Genomic DNA, 25,949 nt, shown 5'->3' with positions numbered 1-25,949 from the left:
AGCCTTTCTGTCCCACAACCAAAGAGATTAAGCCCACAAAACCAAAAATGCACAGACCTCAAGTGAACAGATACAGAGAGCTCCTTGCCGCTGGGAAAGCACCGCCTGGCTATCGTGTTTTGCTGCTGGACTCGGAAGCCTCTTTGGCAAAGCTGCACAGATGCCCACAGATAAGATGTGCTCAGACCAGCAGAAAGAGGCCTGGGCACTTTCATTTACCTCGTATAGCATATCTGAAGACAGCAAAATCTAAGCCATCGATTTCAGCCCAAATTGCGTTGGAAAAGACTCAGCACCATTCTGAACACCTGAAACAGCCAAAAATTCCTGTAAATGAGGAACTACAAACTGCCATAAACACTACAGAAGGGAGTAATTGATTCTGAACCCACCAAATTTATCTTAATCTGTTTGTACCCCTACATTTTTTTAAAAAAGAAAAACATTCCTGACAACAACTGGGATGACAGCAAATACCCCGCAGACCACGCTTGCAAAATACTTTTGGCGCGTACCATCCTCAGAAGCCAGACTCAGGCAAATAACAGGAACAAGGAAACCAGACTCTGAGTCTGGACTAGCAAATTTGCATGGACTGTTTTGAATACAGATTCAGCAAACTGTTTTTCACGGAGCCCATATGTCAATCCACAGCCCAAACCAAGAGCAGTCCTAAGGCTCTTTTTTGATGCTGGGGGAATGCACTGCTCTTCACTGAGTGGGAGGCTTTATTCATGGTTGGAGATACAGCTCCGTGTAAACAAAGAGAAAACACCCAAACTCTTAGCTGTGCATTCCTGGCGCAGCAGTAAGTGGGGCACTAAAATTAGAAATGCACATGGAAGAGTGCTCCTATGAGTCTTCAGTGCTCAACATTTTGCCTTGTTTTGTGGTTTGCCATCCTACAGCTGAAACTGTTCAATCCTGTCCCATCACTCTGCAAGAAAATATGTCCATTGCCTTTTCACTGCTTTTGTTATCGCCAATCGGTTGTCAAAAGAAGCGATGGAATAACAACCAACGCTGTCAAACATTTAAATCCCTTTTAAATTCCAGTCATTAGAAAACATTGTTTCCCAGTATGTTTGGAACTTAATGAAAATGTATCACTGACTTTTTAATTTAATTTTCTTTACCTTTTTATTGTTCCGTAGCTCACATTGAGAACGAGCCTCTTCTTCAAAATATTACTCGCTTAGGCTGACAGCATTCCATAGTGGCAGATGTCTAGTACTGGGGGCAGTGATACAGAGGCAGGGACACAGGCATGAATCCTTAGGTACCTTGCCTAACCCTGCCTTCATTTTCCCTATCTGCTAGATTAAAAAAAAAATAATTTAAAAAAATTATTTCTCATAACTCATACAACCACATCACCTAAAGTCCTTCAAGCCAGACCAAGGTTTCAATTTGCTAGATGCCATACTCATGGGTACTAAGAGGCAAATCACACTGAAGAGGTTGCCAGGCTACAAGGACAGAAGAGATTTTGAGAGGAAGCAGAGTAGAAATGCTATGTTCAAGGTCATTTAGCACAGTGGTGCTAGCTGGGAATGAAACAAGTCTCCAGAGTGCCAGCCCAGTCCCCTCTGGATCAAGCTGCCTCTGAGAGCTGTACACAAGGCAGATTTGAGCTTGACCATCAAAGCATGGGTTTTTTTGCTATTTAAATACTCCATAAATTTTGGCCACCCAGTACTTGCTATTAAAAAAAGGCTAATTACCTTTGGGCCAGGTACATCTTACTACCTGGTATACCTCCCACAAAGTCCTATTTTGCCAAACAGACAATCTGTTGGAAATTCATGATAAAACTCGAGAGTTTCAGAAGGCAGGTGTCCAATTCCAGACAAAGCAATCAGCATTCAATACATAATTCACAGCAGGGACAAAAAATCCTGAGCTTTCGTATGCTGCTATTTCCAGTATTTCATTTTCACAGGCTCTGCTGGAAGCCCTCTCTCCAGAGTCACAAAGTTTTCTTGTTTGTAAAAAAATGTAAAGATTTATTTTATGGGCTGAAATTTGGCATGTGTTTTTTGTTTGTTTTGTTGTTTGTTTGTGTTTTTTTTTTTTTTTTTATTAAGGCCTTGCTGCACTCATCTCTTCGGCAAGGATTTAAGCAGAAAAAGTAAAAATCGGGCAAAATACCCTTTGAGGAGCCAGATTACCACAGCATTCACCAGGCCCCCTAAGTCAGGGTTCACACAATTTAGGAATAGCCCCTGCTGCCATCCATGGAAGTTACGTACTTGTAAGCCTTGTCTGTACAACCTCCTGTTCCTAATGAAAGGCAAAGTGGGGCGTCTGCCTCGGAACCTTCCAATGGGTTACCGAAATATAGAATGCATGATATGTAAGCAGAAAACACTGCAGCTACATAAGAGGAGCTCTGTACTTCACTCATCACACTAGTATTTCTAAACTTTACCAAACAGGAGGAAAATATTAGTTAAGATTTTTTCATAATGCACCTGCAGTTCTTCAAGCAATACCTAAGGCAAGCTCATCTATTAACATGCCATTGCAGTCAGGGTCATTTTGAGATCATGTTGGCCTCCTCCTCCATTTCAATTCGCTGCACCAGAAGGCTGGAACTGGCCATACTGGTGAAGGTCACACAGAAACCTCTGAAGTTCAGGTGAGATGTTTGGTCCTTTCTGAAACTTCAGCTCCAGCTGCATTCTTGAAATATGGTCTCTCCTACACCACCTCACATGACAGAAAGATCCCTAGATGCCGCTGTGTTGCAGCTAAAGATGATGATTTAGTCTTGTAATTTTCTGCTCTTTTTCATATATGCAATTTTGAAAGACAAAACCCTAACATTTTAATCACTTTTGACTGCTTCTATAACTCAGAGACTTTCACTTGCAAGTCATGGGCTCAGCCTTGGGCTGAAGTGATGTCAATCAAAAGCTGCTTCTCACCCACATGTTGCTGATGGCCAATATGAAGTAAACTATCATCAATGCCTAGAAAAACTGTGCTGCATGGGACTCTCAACAACTGCAAGACAGAGACAAGAACTAACCAGAAGTGAAGCCTGAGAGAACCTTTCACCTTGTGGTTCAGCAACACTGGGCTAACTCACACTGGGGTACCAGACTAGCAGAACTCTTCCCACCATACCTGCTGCTATGGGGAGGAAAGATCTTTGCTCCATAAAGGATCTATGTTGACAAAATGCTTTCCAAACTCATCACTTCAGAGGAGATGGTAACACAGCTCTGCAGGACAACAGCATCCTACCATCTCTGCCTAAGGCAAGGGAAGCATCCAGCAAGACCTGGGTGACTCCTCTACCTTCACTTTCCAGCTCAGCTTACTTGAATTAAGCAAGATCACTGGGTACAAGTAGGGTGCTGCTCACTGCAGGTGTCAAAACTCTGCCTTCTATTAACGGTGGTCATTTTTAGCTCATGGCAATGTCCTTGTCACCTGCCTGGTACTCAGAAAATCTTACCAGAGCGACGCCAAGATAAGCAATGCAGGGATGATGCAGATTCATACTCATCCATGTCCTCAACAGCAGTTCTGCTGGCCAAGGGGAATTATCTGCGGTTGATATTGGCTCACCCATTCTGAGAGTATTACGGATTTTCCAAACCTACTGCAGAGGGTACAAACTCCTCTGCTTCAGAGGCACCTCCCAGAGCAGTGTGTCTCATTGCAATCCTGAACTCGTACCAAGGATCGAAAGAGCTTCCCTCTGCGTGAATTTATGCCAATGGGTCGTGAATGTTAAATAAACTGCTTGTCATTATCCTGCTATCACTCCTACTCCAGTGAGAGAGGACTACGTTACAGTTTAGTTTATGTCGCTTTAAAACTATCTTAAAGATAATATAAAAAAGAAACCTAACAATAAAATTTCTCTTATTCCACAATAGGAGTATCCCCAAGGGCAAGGTGTACCTATAAAATTATTATAATGCTTTAACTGCATAAGCACAACTGGAAACGTCTTCTCTGAAAACAAGTCATAACTCCATTTTCCTATCTGCAGACATTATCCTGATAAACTTGGGAAGGTCAGCTAAGGTGTAATCCAATAAACGTGCTGATGTTCTGAGTAAGTACCTCACAATTCGCAGCCTAATCTATTATCCTACTGTAAGACCATCAAATGACTCACCAGTTTTAATACTTAGGACAGATCAAACAAAGGAAAATATCAAAGCTTTACATTCTAGTTCCACCTTTCAAGGACTTGTTTGAGTACTCTTTAATTACAGCAGATCATACATTCAACTCTGACATTTTCTTTTTCTAACAGTTATAGTTAGAAGTTGCTGTAGCTGTACTTTCCACAGGACATCATTATGTTAACCAATAAATCTTGAAAAGTCTGATAAAACTCAACAAAGAAACTTGGGATTTGGTCCCGGAGATGAAATTCAGCTTCTTCTGCCCACTGGATCACACACAGCAATTGTAACACACCAGGGAGCAGCAGCATCCCATCACTCCTGGGTATAGGGTATAAGTCTTCAGAGCCCCACCTGAACTGTGGGCAAAAAGCCATGGGAACAAGCATGTGCACCAAGGAGCACACGTCATCTTGGAGGCTGATGAATTTAAGAGGTCAGATCAAGTCCAAAACTTGGGCTATGTCTCCCAAACTGCCCGAAACTCAAATATACCTGCAGAACTTTGCATTTGAACACTGTGATTTTTTAATTTTTGTTTTTTAATAGTATCGGCAAAAAATAGAAGTGAAAAAACAACCTATTCACAGAACACCAGATCCCAGAGGAAGAAGGATCAGAAGACAGACAGCAGTACTGTCAGCAAACTGCAAATGCTTAGCAAAGGGTTACAGAAGTTACATGTCTCTACGAAGATGCTGGTGCTGACCATGGTCATTGCCAAAGAAAATGGTGAGTACAAATCTCTTCCAGTTAACTCTCACAGTGTTTTCACAGTAGAAAGCTTTTCCCAGTAACAGTGTGCATTCATATGTGTTTGGCCCACGCAAGTAAAATGAACACAGGTTATTCGACACAGTGCTTGAGCACTACCACTGCTAAAACTTCTCTCATTTATTGCAACAACAAAAATCCACCGTGAAAAGGACTGAATTTCATCGGGTTTATGCCGTTGCACTTTTTGACTGACGGACTCAAATCAGACTGTTTTTCAGGGACAAGCCTGTAAGCTTACGCAATAATTATGTACAGGCTGCTAGAATGAAAGAAGAGTTTATTGGGAGGTCCCTGCAGAAGGGATGGAAACCACACAGGCCACCACACCAGAGCCTCTGTGTGCAGATGGATGCTTTCAAAAGTGCACAAATCTGATTTAACTCTGCTTTTGCTTTCATATACTTTAACAAGAGCAAATCTAAACTAATGCCAATTGCTACTTTAGTTCTGCTCCAAAGGTATTGTTTCTCAATTACTTAAAAGATACAAGAATGAAAAGCCATAAAGTGCCTCACTCCACTATCCTTCTGATACTTTTGTCTTTTGGGGTTTTATTCAGGGCTGCCATTGGCAAGACAAACACTGCACACATACAGCTGCATACATGCCTACAAGACCTATATACATGATAGAAATGAGATGAGTCGTGAGATTAGGGAGCAAAGACAGTGCACAACTGGGCACAAACAGATCTGGGATGATTTATGAGATCTCAAGAATTGCCCTTTCTAAAGTGCCACTGGGGTGTCACCGCTTCTCCTGATAAATAGATAACATCTCTCCAGAACTTAAATAGCTCCACTCGAGCACTACCTAGATGAGTGACAAAAATCAGCTGAGCTGCTGTCACCCCTGCAGTCCTTGTCTAGACACAGCAGAGTAAGTGCGAATTCCAGTCTGCCTTGCTGGGCTACAGCCACCCTGACAGCTGAGCTACGATCCAAGCCACTTCGTCGCTACTGATTAGACAACAAAAACAAAGGAAAACAACTTGAGATACAGACATCTGAGTCCTTCTGGCAGTGTGACAGATAAAATCAACAAAACAGAAAAACAACAAGAAAGTAAAAGTGTAAAAGTAATTGTGAACTGAGCAGGTTTTAATTCACAAGCTATTGTTGGTGGGAAGTTGAGGTGAATGAAATGACACTTTTTGCAGCTATTTTTCTAACAACGTCTGTGGCAATCTAAGGATCAGAGGCCTTTCACTCAGAGGTATGGCAGCTTTTGAGCTGGTGCCCCCTTCAGCATGGCTGCACCCTTCTCCCCACTGACAGCCACATCTGGATGCTATCAGGAGGAACTGGCACGCCTGCTCGCAACAAATACCAAGCAGTTAGCAAATTGACTCCAGCAGTCGATGCTGGCCGCTTTCCCACTCTCTGTTTACACACAGTGACACTAACCTGTTGAGTCCGAGGTTTGTAAGGAGAGCTGCTCTCCAGGTCAGCCAGGATGCTGGTCAGGGAGTCAATTTCTGCATCCAGACTGGACCGTCTCTCCTCAAGCGTCTTGCCACCAGGATTCACCTTAAGGAAGAAAGAAGAGTTCCAGTTATTCAAACCACTTGGCCCGGCACATGGTTTCTTACCATCCTCACAGAGCTGCTACCATGCCCAGCAATAACTCCTGGGCTGCAGGGACAAACATGCTGAAATGCTATTGCAACAAGCCTCCATCTCATAAGGATTTAGGCTGCTTTGGGGCTTTTCTTCATATATTTCCCACAGCGGTCCTATTGTGTTAAATTGACTGGGAGGATTATGCAACTTGGTGTGCAATCACTGCTGAGGTGAAGAAGCAGGGCAATGCCTGCTCCCACAGACGGAAATGATGTATTTTAGAAGGACACCTGGCTGGGCAACCGGAGCTGGGGACAGTCTTGGAGCACCTGGATCCTGGGAGCATCTCTTCAGCCACATCCCCATCCCAGACAAAGCATAAGCAAAGCTGACCAGCCACCTGCACCTATTATTACTTTAAATCAATTTGTGCAAACTGTACCTGCCTGATTCAACACTTCTTCATATTTTCCATCTGAAAAATGAGGTCTTTCAAGGAGGAGTGAAAAAGTTCAATTCATTCCTAGCAGATTCAAGGTGAAGGGCATGATTTGCAATAAGCAGTCACAAAATACCATAAATAAGGTCCTTCTGAAAAGGGCTATTACGCAGGAAAGCCTATGCTAAGAGCAAATACCAAGATACACTCAGGACCCTTTCTGATTCAATAGATCTTGCTTTCTCTCTGCTTTCAAAACAGCCCAGCTCCACTTGTACCCAGGCTGGTAGGGACGATCACTTCAAAGAGAAGAGACAAGAATTTTCACTTCCACCACCCACCTCCGAAAGGTAAACCCAGGTCTCAGCACCGCAGGAGAATATGTGATCCCCAGGCCACTGTTCAAGGGCTGCACTCCAATCCCTGCTAGAATAACCATTTTCAAAGAGGACTCATTCACACGCTTTGTTTTTGAAAAATCAACCTATTTCAAAACCTCTTGGAAGGACCTCCGTGCTCTACAGCCCAACCCAACAGCAGTGTCTCCCAGCAGGGCCCAAAGGCAGGTACAAGGTAAGAAATATCCCCCTCCTCAGTGTTTTCATTAGTGCTTTGGAAATTAGGCAGATTTGTCAGGAATAAGAAGTTCAAGAAAACCAGCTAAGGATCCCCATCAGGTGCGATGTAGGTGCCAGGAGCTAGCCCCACTGAGCCAGCCCACATTTACAGCATGCACAGAAACTGAAGTTCTTGAGTCAAGTGAAATATTACACATTGAAAGTCTTTTCTCAAACTGAGTCATAGTCAGTAATTTTCTTCTGTCCTTCCATGTCTGACTTATCTACAGATCCCCCAGACAAAGTCTGTCCGTGTACGTGCAACTACAGAGTTAGTGCAGAAGAGCTCATTCAGTTTGACTACTACAATAATAAAAATACTAAAGAATTATCTAACAACTCACCTAATTTCAACTGTAAAGCCTGTTCAGACCATACCAGCACCTCCCCACAGACAATCCAGCTCTGCTTGCCTTCACTCTCACCAAGTTACTTCGATTTTCCAAGCCAAAAATTGGCTTTTTCCTTTGGCTCACTGGCTGTTCCAGATAGTTTTTATTTAAATTTCATTTCAGGAGCATTTGATCATTACCTGTTTTACAGAACTCCCCAGTCATCAATCCAACACATAAATGGCAAGTTGGTCAAAGAGAGACAGACTATGCAAAGCAGGCAGGCTCTGATCTGCCAAGCTCATACGTGCTGAGGCATTCATTATTTCCTAATGATTATTAAATCTTATTGGATTACAATAAATTTGGCTTGACTAACAAGAAAATGGAAGCTCCAATGTGCTTTATGCAAGAAGACGTCATTTAAAAGGCTGAGAGTCAGGTTAGAAACTACTTATAAACTCAATTCTTCTTGCCTATTTTTATTATAGAGCCAAAGTTTTTCCATCCAAACTGTCGTTCAAAAAAAGAAATACTTTTCACAGGAACTACCCCAGACCATTACTCCTGGCTAGCTGCAGGCACCTGGATTTTTAGATCTGCAAAAGTACAATTTCCTTTCCACTATTAGTGCACTTCATGGCTCTTGTTTAGTTTTACTCCATCCTCCAGTTGTTGGCCTATAACTACAGGGCAGCCACAGGCTTCCGAGACACAAAACCTGTGATTACTCCACTCCAGCAAATTTTTAAGCTAAGCAGCCAAAAGCCAGCCTGGAAAGTGGAGGAGATGAGAAGGGCACCCAAGGCCCCAACATTTGAAGTGATAAATCAAGTCAATAGCAGACCTGAGAATAAAACTGGAGCCCACACGTAGCCTGTTTGGTACCCTGGCCCTGGAGAGGAGGGATGGTGGCAGATTTAATTTCTGCTTCTTAGCATTTCTGGGCCATATTATTCCCAGGTTCTCATTCCCCAGAACAATTACGCAACAGCTGACCAGCAAATGCTGCAGAACAAGCTGTAAGGTTGTAAAAGTTAAATGTCCTTAGGAAACCTAGAAAAATAAAATAAAATAGCATGGAAACATCTCTATTGATTCTAAGCTCTGCAAAAGATTTATTTATTCAATTAAAACATAATCAACATAGATTAAGAGCCCAGTTCTACAAATGCTGGGGCACAATGCAGTACGACAGTGCCAACTAATAACGCTACAGATGTGTGTGAGGGCCTACTGGGACAGGACTGGACTTTAAGTACGTTTAAGAAAAGGTGAGCCTTACAAAGATGGGTTTCTGCTTGCTCTCTTTTCCCCATCTCTATGAATCTTGAATTTTTTTCCCCACAGCGCTCCAGATTCAACTGAAAGATTTGATGCATGTGGAAACAGGAGAAGAATTTGCAGTGCTAACTTTAGCAAGAGAGGGTTAAGTTATTTTTCTTCTCATGCTCTTCGTCATGACGTTGCTATAAAAGTTTTATGATATTGCTCTGGAACCAAGCCCAAGCGCCAGGTCCCAAGGCACAACAGGTTCGCACAGACACGGCTCTGCTCTGAGAAGCCCAGACTGGTTAAGCTCACAACTTGCAGATACAAACACCGGAACCAAAAAGAACTGCTAATTCTATTTCTGTCTGAGTTTATGGCATTGTTGCAAACCTGTCGCTTGCACACCCTCCCTTTCAGGCAGCAGAATATGGAAAAACGGGTTTAAAAAGAAAAAGGATGCTATCTTTGGCCCAGCCAATGTGAGTTCGACAAAAAGCAAACATAAGTCAACCCAGTCCAACAAATTACTCATGCCAGAGACTATCCACTCACGTGAACTTCTGCAACGCCTACACTCCTATCCCCTGGCTCAGTCCCTGCTGCGAGGCAAAAGGGAGAAAAATTGCAGAGCGCTTCACTGCTTGGCTTGTTTGTCTGCCCCTGAATTCCTAGTGTGCAGCTCAGAGCAGCTGTGATGGCAAACCACTCCCAGGCCCCATCAACCCACTCTGTTCTAATGAAAACTGGCTTTAATTTTGCTAATCCTGCCACCCAACACCAGCCAGTGCCACAGGTCCCCCCGCACCACTCCAAGGGACATTCGTTACAGAATATGCAGTGCAGAGGGCAATTCAGGGCCTCAAAATTTTGCCTTGCTGTGCTAAAAACGCCATAAGACTATTCACCAAGCTAGAAGACATGAAAATCACAATGATCTCCCTAGATGCCACCTCTTCCTACAACCTAGATCACCTGTTCTTATCACATTTTACAGGTTATAGCTGAAAACCAAAATGCTTCTCATTTGTTCAAGTCAGCTCCTTGCAATGGGCTCAAAGAGAAGAATCTGGCTCCCAGATGTCCTTTCTAGCTCCTGCTCCAAATTCCTTTCCCTACCCAGATCCAGACGCCTCTCTTTTACTGTTTTCTCCTCTCTCCATGACCTGTTTGCTGCCATGCAGTGCTCCAGCCTGAGACAGTCATGAGTCCCTGGGACGAGAGACGCAACGTGGGCTGCCAGGCTGGTCTCTGAGCCTCTATGGGAAATCACATTGATGCCCAGTGGGGTTGCTGCGTCAGGGAAAGATGGAGCGTGGCTTTGTAGTAGTGACCTGCTGACTTACGTGGACAGCAGGTTAGAAGTAACTTCAGAGTACTAGTGTAGATTTCTACCAACGCGAGGCAATGGCCAAACTGCTCACCACTTTCAGAGCATCAGGACTTCGCCCACTGCAGTGCAATTTTCCAGCATCAAGATTTACCTTCTCCCCCCTCCACCTTAGCCTTGCTCAAGTCTTTTCTAAAGCAGGTTGAGCTTTGCATTGCATGAGCATTGTGGCCAGCTCATCCTTTGAGCTGAGCCCCAGGAACATGAGCTGTCATTATTGGGAAATGCAGTACTGTTATGTATGTACAGACACGTCCAAGACAGCAGAGCTACAGCTAGACACACAACCTTCCTTGTGGCATCAGCCCACGCTGCACGCTGCGCTATCACAAGTCACCGATAACCTCACAACTCACAAATGGAAGAATGGAGATGAATATCATGGATATTAAGCAAGGTCATAGCTAATAACTCGAAATAAACAGGCTGGGGGACCCCAGTGCCTTCTGTTCCCGGTACATTGGTTTTACTGGGAGCCTGAGGTGCTTGGGGAGCTCTCTTTGGGCTGTGACAGGTCAACATTGTTTGCATTTACAAACCCAAGAATGGGGAAAAGCAGGGAGCAGAAAAACCCTTTGCAGCACAGGTAGTCATGGGAAGGAAGGCCTAAAGTAACAAGAGAAGCAAGCAAAAGGGGAATTAAAGCAAATCAGGGGTGGTGAGCAGGCAGATAATAAATAAGGACTTTTGTCTTAACAGACTTCATTGTCTTTTCCTCAAGTAAATGTGACCAAGCCCCAGTCAAGGTGGCAAAGCTGATAAATTCAGTGACCGCTGCCCACTTCACCGGGCTGCACCCACAGCAGCCGCCTGACACGTTCTACAGGCTCTAAAATCCTGGGTAGGCACTGAGGTGGTAGGAAGAGCAAATGAAACAGCTCTCCAAACAAGGAGTTAGCATCTCTTTCTACTTCATGGCCTCGGGTGCTGGGCTTAGACAGTGCTGCAGACAGAGAAAGAAGGATGGGGCTCTTATTCCCTATTTCAGCTAGGGGCAGGAGGGGGAGAGGAGGGAAAGACATTTGATTTTGGTGGCATCCACTATACATAAAAGAAGAGACTGTGAGAAATGTTAAGCAGGAAGAAAATAAGTGATTCAGTCTTGATATACTTCAGGCTGAGGTTTGTGTTTATTTTTTTTTTTCCCCCTTTCCTTTCTTTGCACTTTCTCCAACAATACCACTGCCAGAGGCAAGATCCATTTCAGACACAAACCCTTGCTACCCCATCTCTCTCACTACAGAACTTCCCAGTCTTTGCTCCAAGGTCACAAAAGCCATTTAAAGCCCAAAAACACTGCAGTGGCAAAAAGGTGCATCCTCAAAGGCATCTATCAGGAAAATGGAGCACCCTGAAGACAAGCTGCTGTGTCTGTTCTCCCCTGAGCCTAAAGAGAAGTGCAAACATTTTCTTTCAAATTCCCTAATATAAATTAAAACAGTCCCAAGAGGCTGCCCCATCAAGCATGCACATGGAGACAAGAGCTGACTGCAACATTTGGGGTGAGGGGGGGGTCTAAGATGCTTGACTGGTGCCTAATCGCTGCTCTAAGCACCAAGGAGGGGCTGAAAAGTAGTCATGCCCTTTAAAACCAGAAAGATTGAGTCTTTTGAAACAAAACCAAAATGATGGAAGATTTCAGCAGATATGACCACAGTGATTTCACCAGACGTGATTGTATCACGGATCTAATAGAAAAGAACTTCCCTGCTGTTCCATCAGGCTGAAGCCAGGCCTGAAATCCTTTTTAGTCTTTTGATGACATAAAGGATAAAAGCCAAAGAGAAGTTAGGTTTTGATTTATTTTTTCCCCTGCTCTTTCTTTTTTTCAGGCACAGAATAGTTTTACCTGGTTTGTGTTGCCGGATGTTAGCAGGACCAAAGGAAAACACTTCAAAAGTTCAAAGTGGGCTGTTCAAAGGCATGATTTGGTATCTCTCAGATGCTACTGTCATTTAACTGAGCAACAATTCTACAACTCCAGCCACTTCTGAAGATCTCCCTGTAAGGAGGCAGGTGGGACCTACCTGGAATGGGACTTAAATGGAGTGGGGGGCAACCACCCACTAAATACCAACCTACCTTACTGCCCCAAAAAGGACTAATAAATGTGCCAAATATCTTCCCTTGGCAAAGTTCACACCAGCACCCATGCCACAGCAAACTGCAGGATACAAAGCAGGTAAAGGGGACTGCACTCCAAGCTCAGCTCAGTCCCAGTCCTAGCGCATGGGTCCAAGGTAGCCACAGTTCCACATTCAATTTCTCCACCCATAGAAAATGAAAATAGCACCGAGTATCCTAAGGATTAGTTGATATTATCTCTGAAGCAACAAGGTGCTTTAAAGAACTGCATGGGCTTACAGCTGGGACAAACGAACAAACAGATGAGGAAAAGTTATTTGCTAAGCATTGCTAGGAGACCTCTTGCAAAACCTTAATGATCAATTTATAAACTCACTGTGGCGTAGGATGCTTATAAAAAGGAAAAATAATAAAAATATTTAAAAACAAACAGATAACAGAAGAAGAAAGCACGAGACTAGCAAGCATCAGTCTCAAAGCAAAGGTGGTTGGTGTTTCGCCACACAACATGCTATGAAGCAGCAGAGCAATACTTCTGCTGCAAGATGCTGTGAGTTTACCTGAATTTCAAAAGCAGTTGGAGAACCATGTGGAAGAAAACTCCACCAAGATACTTAGTAAGTAAAAAATGTTCTGTGCTTCCCCTTTTACATTTTTCACTGGACACTGACCACTGGTGATCTGATTTGGCTTTCTATAGACATTTCCATGAAGCCTCCACTTGTGCTTCCTATCTGCCAGGTGACACCAGCCAGGAGCCATTCCTGCTGGTGTGTACATGTCGCTGCAGGCTGATAACTGACCACTGTCTTAGTGCCAGGGCTTGGACCAACACCTGGAAACCCACTTCTTCCCTCCTTCTAGCTGAGAACAGAAATCACCGCCAATTGTACTCAGTCTCCTAGGACACATATGTGAAAGACAGCAAAGACTTTGTTGCAGATACGAATCCGTATAACAATAAAGATTTATATTTCCCTAGAGATCAGTGTGACAGGCACTGCTCACGTACAATAGTTGGGAAACATGCTTGTCCCAAGGAGCTTATTGTCAACTGGATACCAGCCCAGGGAAGGGAAAGCAGGTAGAGGGGTAGGAGTGAGGTGCTGCAACTCAGAGACACAACCAAGCTTCTTCTGGCCACCAAATGAAGACGCTAATCCAGTGGGCCAACCCAGCTCCTTAATGGACACTTCATTCTCTGTATTTGCTGTCCTAGCCCTGACAAAACATGCCAGAAGACAACAAACCACTGGCCACACCATCCAAGCTCCTGCTGCACTTTTTCTGCAGGATGGCCCCACTTTCACTTGATCAGAGAGCTGATCAGACTGATCTGAGTCACCGTCACCCTGAGCACTGGCTTGTGGGCCAGTGACCCTTCTTCCATCACTGTTTAATAAGCCAACACCCTCTGGACATCCTGAGAGGGTCCCCAGTCCCAAAACCAGCACCTTGGCTCCACTCAGGTGTAGGATGCCACCAGTGTGGATGGGCAGTGATAATGCCAGGGCAGAGCCCAGAACTACATTTCTTTCCAAACAGCTCCTGCCCTTAACACTGGAGAGAAGCTTTTGCCACAAACACCCATGGTTTGTCCATGCTTCTCAAGACCACAGAAGAGGATTTGGCCCCGGATATAGGATGAATAAGGAGAAACAAAAAGTGATGAAGCTGCATCACAGAGGTTTAGCTCCATGGCCTGGGGCACGCTCTGCTGAAGCCCTGCATCCAAGGCCAGCAGCAGATGATCCCAGTGGCTGTGATGGGACATGGACAATAGCCCATGAGATGTACAATACTCCCTGTCCCACTGCCACCCTTGAGGACAACAGTAGGCAATTATATGACAGGAGTAAAGAGGATGCAGCAAATAGGTCAAAGCACTCAGTAAGATCCATCTGGCAGCCTAGATGTGCGCTTGTAGGAGCCCCAAAGCTGGACATGCTAACACCAAGGTCCTGTGTGGTGTGGTCCCCTCAGACCCCATCTACTCTGCTCCAGGATGGTATTATCCAGCTCCCTGCATCACAGACTGACATCTCGACCTAGAGCATTCAAACCTGTATCCAACTTTTTCAGGTTTCTCACCACTGCATTTTGCTCATGGAAGGAACTTTTGGCGATTTCAAGGTTGGTTAAACAAGGCTTTCAAACCTGCAGCGCTACCGAAAAGCAACCAATCAGCAAATGCTGTTTCAGTTGACTGGAGGAGGTCCATACTGTGGGGCAGCTAGTACATGGGGAAGAGGCACCGTCATCCGCAAGCATACGAAAGTAACAGGGCAGATTTCATAAGGAACAGTTGGGGGATGAAGAGAAGAGTCATCCCACAAGCCGACATCTGCCAGAGCAGCAGACCCAACAGTCCTGATAGTTTACTTAACGTGTCTGATCAAAAGCTTTGGGAGTCTTGTTTGTGTTAAGTGCTACCAGATGCAAAATCAGCAGCAAGATGAGAAGTGTATTAATAAACTAAGGAGGCACATAAAGTTATTTGAAAACTGAATGGGGAAGATGGGAAGAGAAGGGGGAGAATAAAACCAGTTTATTTTTCCATTAAGGCAATTTAATATTCTCCGGGTGGAGTTACAATCACCCGTCCTTGGGAATTAAATTGAATTAGTGAAACGTTCCTGTTCATCAGCAGAATATTCAATATGAAGTGGAATATATCAATTTTTTCTTTATGCCTTCTGCAGGACAGCACTACTTCTGTGTTCAAGGGGCAAGAACAGCTGGCCATGAAATTTTTCTGACCCAGCACAACTTTCACTGACTTTAACCAACTTTATAGCAGCAGGGTATATATCCTTTTTTTTTTTTTTTTTTAATTAATGCAATCACATTAGGCCTCATTATTGATAATTATGGTGGCTGTTAAAAGTTTCCCCTTTCTTTGCCCACTCCCCCGCCAACTTAAAATCTGCTCCAATATAATCACAAATTAATGTTTAATTAGCCATCAAGCAGCGCTGATGTTCCCCACAGAGTATTGCTGCTTGCAGAAAAAATGCAAACTACGAGGAGATATCGGATATCATCCCCTGCCTCCAAGGGGAACCATAACCAGAGAGTAACCAATTACCCCAATACAGTTGCAAAGTTTAATCAATGTAGAAACCAAATAGCTCACTAAGTGTCCGCTGCAGTAAAGGAAGACTTTCCCACTGACTCGTATGATGTGAACATTGCATTTATAAAAGATTCCGTGGTGACATCCAAGAGCAAAGACTCCCTTCATCTCCACATCCTGGCCAAGTTGTGATCTTCCTCTTTCCTTTTCTGGCATTAAGAGAAGAGGGAAGAGGAGGATGCCTCCAAAGGCACAGGACGTGTCTGACAAGCCATGAATTACACACGCCTACATGCAGGGTAAGCTGTCACACCCAGCCCCCCGACTCAGGATTTATACTCCACAGGGGAAAACCACACCAAACACCAGCTCCTGCCTGGTGCTACACTATCCTAGAGCAAGGAAAGTGCAGAGCTGAAGGTGATTTTACTCCTTTCAACATTTCTGGTGAGTCTAGTGCTGAAACACCACGTCCAGTTTGGAAGGCAGTGTTCTAAAATCTTGAGACACCCCAGAAAAGCAGAAACAGCTGACAACAAGACACATAGGGAGCTCACTTCGTTTCATTTGTGAAGGAGATTGAGTAGCTCGATAGCAATATCTAAACAGCTTCACAGAATGAAAATGCCAGATAACCACAAGACTGTCCAATCTAGCAAAATAGAAAAAACACACAGCAGCTGGGAAGCTGAAGCCAGGGAAATTCTATTTATAAATAACAGAGAACTTGCTTATGTGTAATACTGCAGGTAATTAAATGCTAGAATAAACTTCCAAGATTTCTCCATCTCTTGATGTCTGCGGATCAAGGCTGGATGCCTTTGGTCTCCGTGGGTGACCGGGCAAAGCTTTATGATGTGCAACACACAGAAGGGCACAGCTGACAATTTAATGGTTCTGCCTGGCCCCCGCATCTACAGAGGCTAGAAAGCAACAGCACTGCTGCATTCGTACAGATCTATTGAAATCACTTTCTGTTTGTACCACTTTAACTGGAAATTAAATTTACATGAACAAACTCTATCCCACACAAGACTGTATATTGTGACAGTTAAATGAAGAGCTTTTTAAAAGGGACACGTCTCAGGCAATTTTAATCAAAAAAGATAGGTTTTGTTAAAGCTACCAATTTCAGAAAATTAAGGTTGACTAAAACTGTTTTTAAAAACTCCTTTTGGAATTTAATCACATGTTAGAAACCCATATGCAGCTGCTTGTGTCACCTGCAAAAAGGCTGTATAAAACATAAGCATATGCTTAATTTTACACGTGTGCTTAAGTTCTATCAACTTTAATGAAGTTTAAGCACACAGACAAGCTTCTCCGAATTTGAGAAAGCATTCCTGAACATGAGCTGAGAAGCTATTAGGAAAAAAAAAAAAAAAAAAAAAAAAAAGTAAAATTAAAATTGGCCAGTTGATTTTCCCAGCCTGAATAAACTCCAAGTCCAGAAGTTAAACATATAACATACTTCTGAATTGTTTGCTTGTTTTGCTGTAATAGGAAGGGGTGCGCGCCAAAGCGTTTGCAAGGATTCAAGAATCTCCCAGTGAGCCTGGCAAAACATCAACAAAATGAATGTATAAAACTACATGAAAGTCAATGGCTTGGGTTTGGCTTCTGAAGAAATGAGTCATGTTCAAAATCTACTATATGCCTCTCAAAGCTGAGAAGAGGAAAATCTGGACTCTGCCTCAGTTCGCACGTTTTTGGGGCAGCTGACGGCTGCAGTGCACGGGGCGGGTAACCCTCAGCTGGGCAGACCCTGCAGTTCTGGTTCATGGGCGAAGGTCCTGCCTTCAAGAAGTTTACAATCTCATTTTCCAAACCATTAGGCCCACTTTTACCTTCCCTTCAAGGCTGCCAGATGTGTGTCTGGTATTTGATTTGGCTGGATGACCGTGGGTTTTCTTTCTGTTTTAACAAGAGCCTCCTCATTCGGACACCTTACCTTCTACACATTTCCTAAGTGAGAACCTCAGCTGAAGAAAACGGATCTGAATTACACAGAAAGCTGAACAACAAATAACTTGCGCTGCCCAGAGACAGCTGCAAAACCCTGCAGAGAGCATCCCCAGTGTGCAGATACTTCCCGGGTGAGCCCTGAGGTTTATTATGATACTGTCCATATGCAGTAAGTGAATGTAAGTTGGTTTTCAATCAGAATTCAGGCATCAGATAACACGCGTGTCCCCACTACACGTTAGACCTCAGGAAAACATATTTTAACTGTAATTCTGCTTGGGGCCAACACAGCCACAGAAGCCAAACAAGATTTATTTCTGCACAGAGAGTTTATTTCCCACCTAAATGTCTTTAAGAGGCTCAACCTGACCTTTGCACCAACCAAATGCCGCTCCCAGAGGGCAGCCCTACCACCACCCGTGGGAAGCGCTGTCGCCCCAACGTCTGCACAGACCTTGGCAGTAGCATTTTTTTGGGAACACACCGAGGGACATTGTATGGCAGAACCAGGGATTTTGCAGAGCCAGAGATAGGGGGAGGAAGGGAAGAGCAACTAAGGAGTGAGTGGAGTAACAGAGTGAAGAGGAAGGCTAGACCTGGGATGTGACAAGACATGAGGCTGTTTCCATGGTAAAAGAGATGCAGAAATGAGGAGATGGAGAGAGAAGGAACTGTAGCTCGGGATTGTTGAATGAGAGGAGTTTGTACAGCATCTCTAGCAGAGCTGTCACTTGATGGCTTCAGCGACACTTGGAGTTGCTACAGCTTTCCTAAACATTTCTATTTTACTTCTCACACCACTAAAAACAACACTAAACCATCATATGATGTTTTCCAGATGCTCATTTTCATCAGCAAATCAAAACTGAAAAATACAATTATGGGGAATGGTCCTGCAAAGGTGTAGTTTAATGGCAGCAGACACTTAAAAATGATGCCTACCTTTCTGTACTGGAACAAAATTCCTCCAGTTCTGGTTACAAAAAATTTCCCATTGGTATTTCAACCACCTTTCAGTTTGCTCGGTCCCTGTGCCACATGCTCTTCACAGAGGCAACATTTTGTGACAACAAAACCACCCATCATGGGAGCTGAAGCTGGTTTTCACCAGCAACGGAAACTAAGAAACAGAGAGAGTAACCTCCATTTGAGCGGCTTTCATTCTTGGAAATTAGAAGGTCTCACAACTTCTGCATCTGCGCATCTCATTACCACCAGGCAAAATCTGCATCAGAAACAGGATGAAGTTTGCTCTACTCTGAACTACTTCAGGGTTTTAAAACTGAATTCAGACAATTGGATTCCCCAATCAGTATAGCTCTGTTTCCTTTCATCTTGTCTGACCAAAGCTCGTTTCTGTACTGCACAGCATCACAGCGCTTAAAGCACCAAAACCAAGGCGGGAATCTGACTCGGCCTGCTCTGTCATGTTCCAGCCTACCACCATGCCCAAGCTGCATAGAAAGACTTCGACTTTGTAAACCACATCTTCCAATCCCAGCCAGCTTCATACAAAAGGTGTAAGAATTTGTCTGCTGCAATTTTTAGAATTCTTTTCTCTAACTGACAGTCTGTTTGTCTTAGTCTTTCTGCTGCATTACAGTTCCTAATGCAACACAGGCTACCCAGGATTTGACACAGGAGCAACTGATCTTGCAAGAGATCCTTCCTAAAACCTGCTGATGCAACAGAAGATTTGAACAGCGCTCAGAAATGAGAAGAATGGAAATGTCTTCAATTCTGATCATGTTATCTCACTGTCTTCCATCACTCAGCTCACCTACTTTGATGGGAGAATTCCCGCATCTTCACTATCTTTTTATTTTCCCTCTGCTTAAGTAATTCTACCTTGGATACAACGATGGTTTTGCCTTTTTGCTAGGCTGATACTAGCTCTGACAAGATAAGATTGCCTGCTTTTTTTGCATGCTCTCCGTACTTCCCCTATTACTTTTCATGTTCATGTCTCTATTAGCCATGGGCAGATAATCCAGGTTACAGATTAACTTCTCTGCAGGTGCCAACAGTGAATCCAACTCCAGTGCTGGCAGTGTGACAGTGTCCCACAAAGATGTACCCACAAGAGCCAGGAGGTGCCCACCAGGCCTTCTAACCTTGGGCACAGCACCAGGGGACCGCAGGACACTGTTTGGAGCCAAGGAAGCACGTGTGCATAACGCTGCGCCATGTCTTAACCTGGAAGGGTTTTAGCTTGGTGATCTCTGGACATCACAACCAGCAACATCTCTGACCTTTCTGTTTCCCATCACGCCTTTCTGGATGGTCCCATGCCCTTGTTTACATATAATCTGTATTTGCTTTCTTCGCTCCCCCACCTCATCACCTGCTGCATGGCACATTATCAGAAGCTGCTCTGTTCCATCTCCGAAAGCATCTCCCAGCCTCAGTCACAACCCTCCTCCCAAAGAAGGCATGAGTGTGCACCAGCGCAGGTCCTGGCGCATCCTGTGTTACTATATTAAACAATAACATAACAAATACATTAAATAACACAGTAATAAGCATGATGAAAATAATGAGCACGGTTAACTGTTTGGATCCTTCCTTCCTTTGTAGCCCTTGCCGAGAGGTTTAGCTATTAAAGGCTGTATTGCATTATAGCATTGCCAAGATATTAATAGCCAGGCAGAGAGATGAATGGGAAGCTTACGTCGTACAATTAAAACTTTTCCAGTTTACCCTTTCAGTAAAATTTGTGGTTTATAATAAGCATCTTTGTCTATTCTGAAGAGAGTAAGGATTGGAAAGTTACATAGATGGGAACAGAGGTTCATTAAAGATTTAAAATAGAATGTGGTTTGGCATTGTAAAACAAACATGCGTATAAGATGGGTTGCATCAAGAACTGCCTGAAAGAAATGCTCAGTGTTCCTTTTCTCTTGTGATCCTGGTTCTACTGGTCATGTTACCTACAGAAAGGGATAAAAAAGCATCAGGGAAAAAACATGCATGATTGTTCCCCAATAATGTGGAGGTCTGCTCTATATCCCAAATGATTTTGAACTTCTCATATATATAGAGATAGATATATAAATCTCCTGTATATAAATATATGCATATGAGAAAAACTTGCATTTTATCTATCCTGAATCTGGATATTCATCAACATATTCAGACTGTATTACTGATTTTTCTCACCTTAGTGCCTAGAAAGCCCTAATATGGAGCAAACACACACTGACCCGTAGAGCCTCAGCGAGCATTTAAACATGCAGAGAGCATACACGTTATTTGTTCAAGTCTAATTCAGCGCACAGCACATTCTTGTCTCTCAAACACACGAGGAATGCAGAAGAAGGGAAAGAGATCAAAAGCATTCCTGCAAAGCCGAGGTTTGAATAAGAGGGTTAACATTACCAGGTAATGTATTTATACTGTTGGACACAGCTTCAATTTAGATAAACAGCAGTTGCTTATCACATGGTTTTTAATAAATCACGTCAGGAGTTCCAGAAATCTGCAAAAGCTGGATCTCGCATGGCAAGCAGTGCACACAGACTATGGCTTTATTTACAGACTCACTGGGAGCTAGTGCCGCTCGCCTGGAGCCAGGCAGCCGCTCTGCGTTACCGACCTGCTCACCAGCAAGCACCTACACCCAGGCCAATAATCCTACTGATTAACAAAATCTAGCACTAGAGGGAGGCTGAACACATGTTCTGCTCTCTTTGCCCTTTCCAGCTTCCCTGAACATTAAAAGGCAGGCGATTTAAAGCAAGCCCAGCATCCAGGCAGAGCCCAGCCGCCACGCCACCCGGCAGATGCGCTGTTTAAGGCAGCACCCCCTGTAGGCAAAAATCATGCTCTTCCCTCCCAAATATTTGTTTAAAAAAAAAAAAAAAAAAAAATTTCCTCCATTCTGGCTGTTTCCTTAGCCGGTGAGTCACAGCCCACAAAGAGGCACCACCGCCACTGCTTGCTGGGAGGGAGTCAGACAGTGAAATGCCTGGCAACCTCCTCCAAAACAAGCAGGAGGCTCTTGCTGCTCACATCTATTAACACATTCCCACCTTCTCCCAGGCGTGAGCACTAGGTAGAAGCGAGCCGGGTCTCCTCTGAACAACCTCACAGAGAAAGACACAGATGCCTTCAGACCATGGTTCGGCATTTCTCCTTCCAAAATTTCTTGGCAATAGGAATTTGAGCCCTTTGGCTGATTTTCTGCGTATTGCAGCAGGATGATACAACCAGTGAGTCCGGTAGGTCTGAACATGGGAACAGTTCCCTGCCCCGGTAGCTGCAGCACTGCAGCCCCTGCATGCACAGGTGGTTATAACACGAGCTATAAAAACTATTTTATATTGTACTTCACGCAACTGTTCAACACCTGATTGTTTCTTCACTCTGACCCCCATCCTAAACCACTTCTGAACAACGTAAATCCCAAATTCTTTCAGTTTTCAGTTGCTGATGGTGTTTACTCATTAATTTGCAGTTCTTACAGTAACGAAGCAGTGTGATGTAGCAGACAGAATTGCTCTGGGATGCAGGAGATCTAGGTCCTATTTTTAGCCTGGTGACCTAGGGAAAATGCTGTCCCTCCTTCATCTTCCTTATCAGGGAGAGACTGGTATTTCTTTTGTAAAGTGTTTTGTGGCCTGCCAATAAAAAAACCTCACTGATAACAGCCAGGGGTTGCTGGGAAAGAGGTGATCTCCCAGCTGAATACAATCCTCTCTTTCTGTGTTGAAGTAGCACCTAGGGTCCCAAATGAAAATCAGATCCGTACTGCAGGTGCAGCACCTGTAGGTATGTAGCAGCAATTTGTAAACCCATGTTCTTCCAAGGCAGCCCCTGGCAGGTCCTCTGCTCAGGGTCTCATCTGCTCTGAACCACCCAGGTCCTGCCCCAGCACAAAATGCTGGGCTCTGAACCCCTCCTTTAAGAAGGGATCATTTCAAAGCCAGTGGAGATCAGAAGCCCCCACGACATGACTTATCAAGATGCCCCTCGTGGCGCACATAGCTCCAGAACCAGCCTTCCCGGAGACAGGTCACAGGGCAGGGACCACAGTCCTCATCCCGGGCAACCCTGCCTGGCGGAGAAAGAAGAAATTGCTGGTACTATGAGTGAGGGTCCCTCTCTGAGCAAACGGGACACTCGAGAGGTTGCTTATGAGAGTTTTTCACTTTTGCTTTCCCTGGCCTGGGCAGAATGCCTGTTTTGAAACTAGAAGGCAAAAAAAAAAATTAAAAAAAAAATCTGTCTCCCTCCCTCCCAGATCTATCTATTTCCCTTTGACAAACAGTGATTTCATTTTTCTTCCCGTCCAGGATTTTTTTTTCTCTCTTTTAAGCTGAGCCCAAGCCAACGTGGCAAAAGGCTCTTTGCTCATGTCCTTATTTGTCAAACACGCCATCGCCGCGCCCTCACCACCATTCTGGGAACAAGCCCTTGCCTTCGCCGGCTGACTTCAGCTGAAGGGGAACTTCCCAACACAGCTCTCCCCCAGCCCCAACATACTCTTTTTGAAAATAAACATTTCCTTTTATTGTATTTTTTTAAAGCATTACAGTTAGTAAGAAAAAAATTTAAATTTCTTCCTCCTTTCCTCCCCAGCCCTGCTGTGAATCTGAATATGATGGATCTAGATGGGAAAAAAGAAGTTACAAGAAAATGCCAGATCTACTGCAAAGGTATTTCGCAACCCAGTCCTCTGATTTCCATCAGAGCATAAGCACCTCAAGGGAAGCGAGATACTAAAGTACCTTTTTGGATCTGATCCTAAGTGGCCAGTTCCACTGTCCAAATAGAGATCCAGAGATAAACAGGCCTATGAAAACTGGGCATTATTATTATTTTAACTGCTGCTCCTAAGCTACAACTTAAACTGTAATAATCTGTGCAATTTGTAGCCATCTGCTAACAGCAATGCATGAAATGGTAATAAACAAAATATATATATATTCTGCTGCCCTCATCAACTTAACATCTAGTACAAAAAGCTCTACCTGGAGCCACAGCACACATATTTCATAAGCTGTCATCAGCATTCTGCTATCCAGAGAGAAATTTCTGTAGTAAAAGGACTGATTTGCTGGAGCAGATAAATTTCAAACTCTGGTGTAAATCTGGAGGTCTCACACCAGGTCCGCAGGGGCTGAACCACAGCAGGCAGCAATCTCAGATCTGGTCCATGCTCAGGAAGGGGAGCATCTGCTCCAGCACTTACATTTAGCAAAGGGGAAACTGAGGCATGGAAATGGAAGTGGCCTGGCACTGGAGAGCAGAATTGGGCTCAGCTTTAGTTTGTTGAGGCCTGATCCAACACATGCTCATGAAATCCCTGCTTTCAGGCAACCATGTCCCACAAGCTGAGAAAGGATTCACAGCAGAAGGAACACAGCCACCATTCGTTCTGTCCCTTCAGCATGGGAACCTCTGTCTGGAGTTGTGAAAATGACTGTGTTCAATGCAGAAAGGCATCGAGCAGCTTCCTCCATCGCCACCTGCCTTTTTTTCCTCGTCTCTCTAGCTTTACATCTTGCTTCAGCAAGGCTTTTGCTGCTCCTGCAAGATAAGGAGCTGATCTTGCAACACAAGACCCTGCTGGCTCCTGACTTAGCCCTGGACTTCATCTGCTCCTGATCTCCCTCAGAGGATGGAAGAGAAAAGAAAGGGCAAAAGGTACAGATGAAAGGCAGGGACCTGTGTTTGCCGTGTAGAGTACATCTGGGGGTAACAACAGCAGGAGTGCTGGGGTATGACTGGTAGGCTCGCCTTCCTCCAAACGGGATGCCACGCGAAGGATGCCCTCTCTAACCAGGCTCCTGCCTAAACCCAACGTGCTGTGAACACAGCTCCAGCCCCAGCCCCAGCTTCCCAAAGAAGAGAGAAAGGGTGTGACAAATAGCAATTTCATGAGCCCAGTGGGGAAGAGCCATCCCATCGGGTGGTTCTCCTACAGGGCACGTCCCAGTGACAGCCCCAAGCGGCTCAGGCACATCTTTGGACCCACTGCAGGAGGGAGGCATGAGGAGCTGAAGAAATGAGTCCCTTCCAAGAAACACGGCAAGGTCCCCTCCTCAGGCAACCTGGCAAGTGGGAAGCCTGACCCCAGAGAAGCACGTGAGGTGCCATGACCCCTTCGCTGCCCGGGCAGCCGTGCAGGCAGTGCCCAGCCCTTGCCAGAAGCCTGCTGCTCCGCTGCTTCCCAGGGCAGTCTGGAAGCTCCCCTGCTCCCACGGGGTCCACTCTTCTCAGAGAGATAAAAGACAGAACAACACTTACTGGGGAATTACTTCATTCCCCCAAGGCTGGAAAAAGCCATGTTCTGCACTTGGCTAATGTCCCTGATGGCTGCAGCCTTTCCTGGCAAGGGAGAAAGCAACCCTCATTAACCCCTTCCCTCTCGAAGGCTGCTTATAATGCTGAAGCCATCGCAGAAACATGCTGAGACTTTGTGATAACATCTGAACATCCTGCCACAGGCAAGAGATCACAGGAAGCCCACAAGGGAGGGAAACACTTTCTTTTTACAGAGGCACAAAGTAGATAAATTGACGAGAGTTTTTTGCAGGGTCAGGAACTAAGTCAGGTCTCTCGAATCCTGTTTAATGTCTGCCCGCTAGCCTATTCTAAGGTTCAAACCCATTGAGGGACACAGGACTGCCACAGCCTTCCAGGGTCATCAAGGGCAGCCCCATGGCTGTGGATATGTGGTTACAGAACTCTCACCAGCCTCAAACCTAGATCAGGCTTGCTTTGTTCTCACTACTCCTCCCACAAAGGCTCTTCCAGACCTTCACAGCCTCAGTGTTTAGAAACTTTCTAAACACCAGCAGGAAGATACTTCTGGCAATCTCAGGCTCTCCTGTTCCTACACCAACACTCACACAGAGATGAAATAGTTCTTCACTCCAGTGCTTATTCCCCAAACGTATTCCAAATTTGCAAGCACATCCCCTCCCTCAGCTTTCCTTTTGCTCAGCTAACAAGCCAAACTTTTCTGGTCTCCACTGGCAAGATCAGCTCCTTACTCCTTGAACACCTTGACAGCCTGTCCTGCAGTCTGAATGCATCTCTCCTGAATGTGCCTGAGCTAACACAACAGTAGCCGGCACTCCAGGCAAGCTGGTGATGTCTGCACAAAGGTGTTCATACCTTTCAAAGGTTTTTCAAGGTATGTCCCTATCCATACAGGGCATGCCAGCAACACCTGAGGCATCTTATAACTTGCACTTTCATCCAGATGACAAGTCTAGAAGAACCAAGCCAGCAAAAAGAGGGTGAAAAGGGTCTCAGTGACATCACTGGAGCCTGGGC

General features: G+C 44.6%; 1 protein-coding gene across 1 annotated transcript in view; it reads right to left on the bottom strand.

The window, feature by feature from the left end:
- LPP (LIM domain containing preferred translocation partner in lipoma) overlaps window positions 1-25,949 on the bottom strand; it is a 305,874-nt gene that overhangs the window by 146,139 nt on the left and 133,786 nt on the right. The window contains exon 6 of the mRNA XM_026854985.1: window positions 6,335-6,457. Coding sequence (XP_026710786.1) covers window positions 6,335-6,457 — 123 coding nt within the window. The remainder of the gene's footprint in view (window positions 1-6,334; window positions 6,458-25,949) is intronic.

This window comes from Athene cunicularia (genome assembly GCF_003259725.1).
Source record: "Athene cunicularia isolate RWA chromosome 9 unlocalized genomic scaffold, athCun1 chr9_part1, whole genome shotgun sequence".
NCBI classification, from domain to species: Eukaryota; Metazoa; Chordata; class Aves; order Strigiformes; family Strigidae; genus Athene; species Athene cunicularia.
This window is presented reverse-complemented; position numbering and strand designations above follow the sequence as displayed.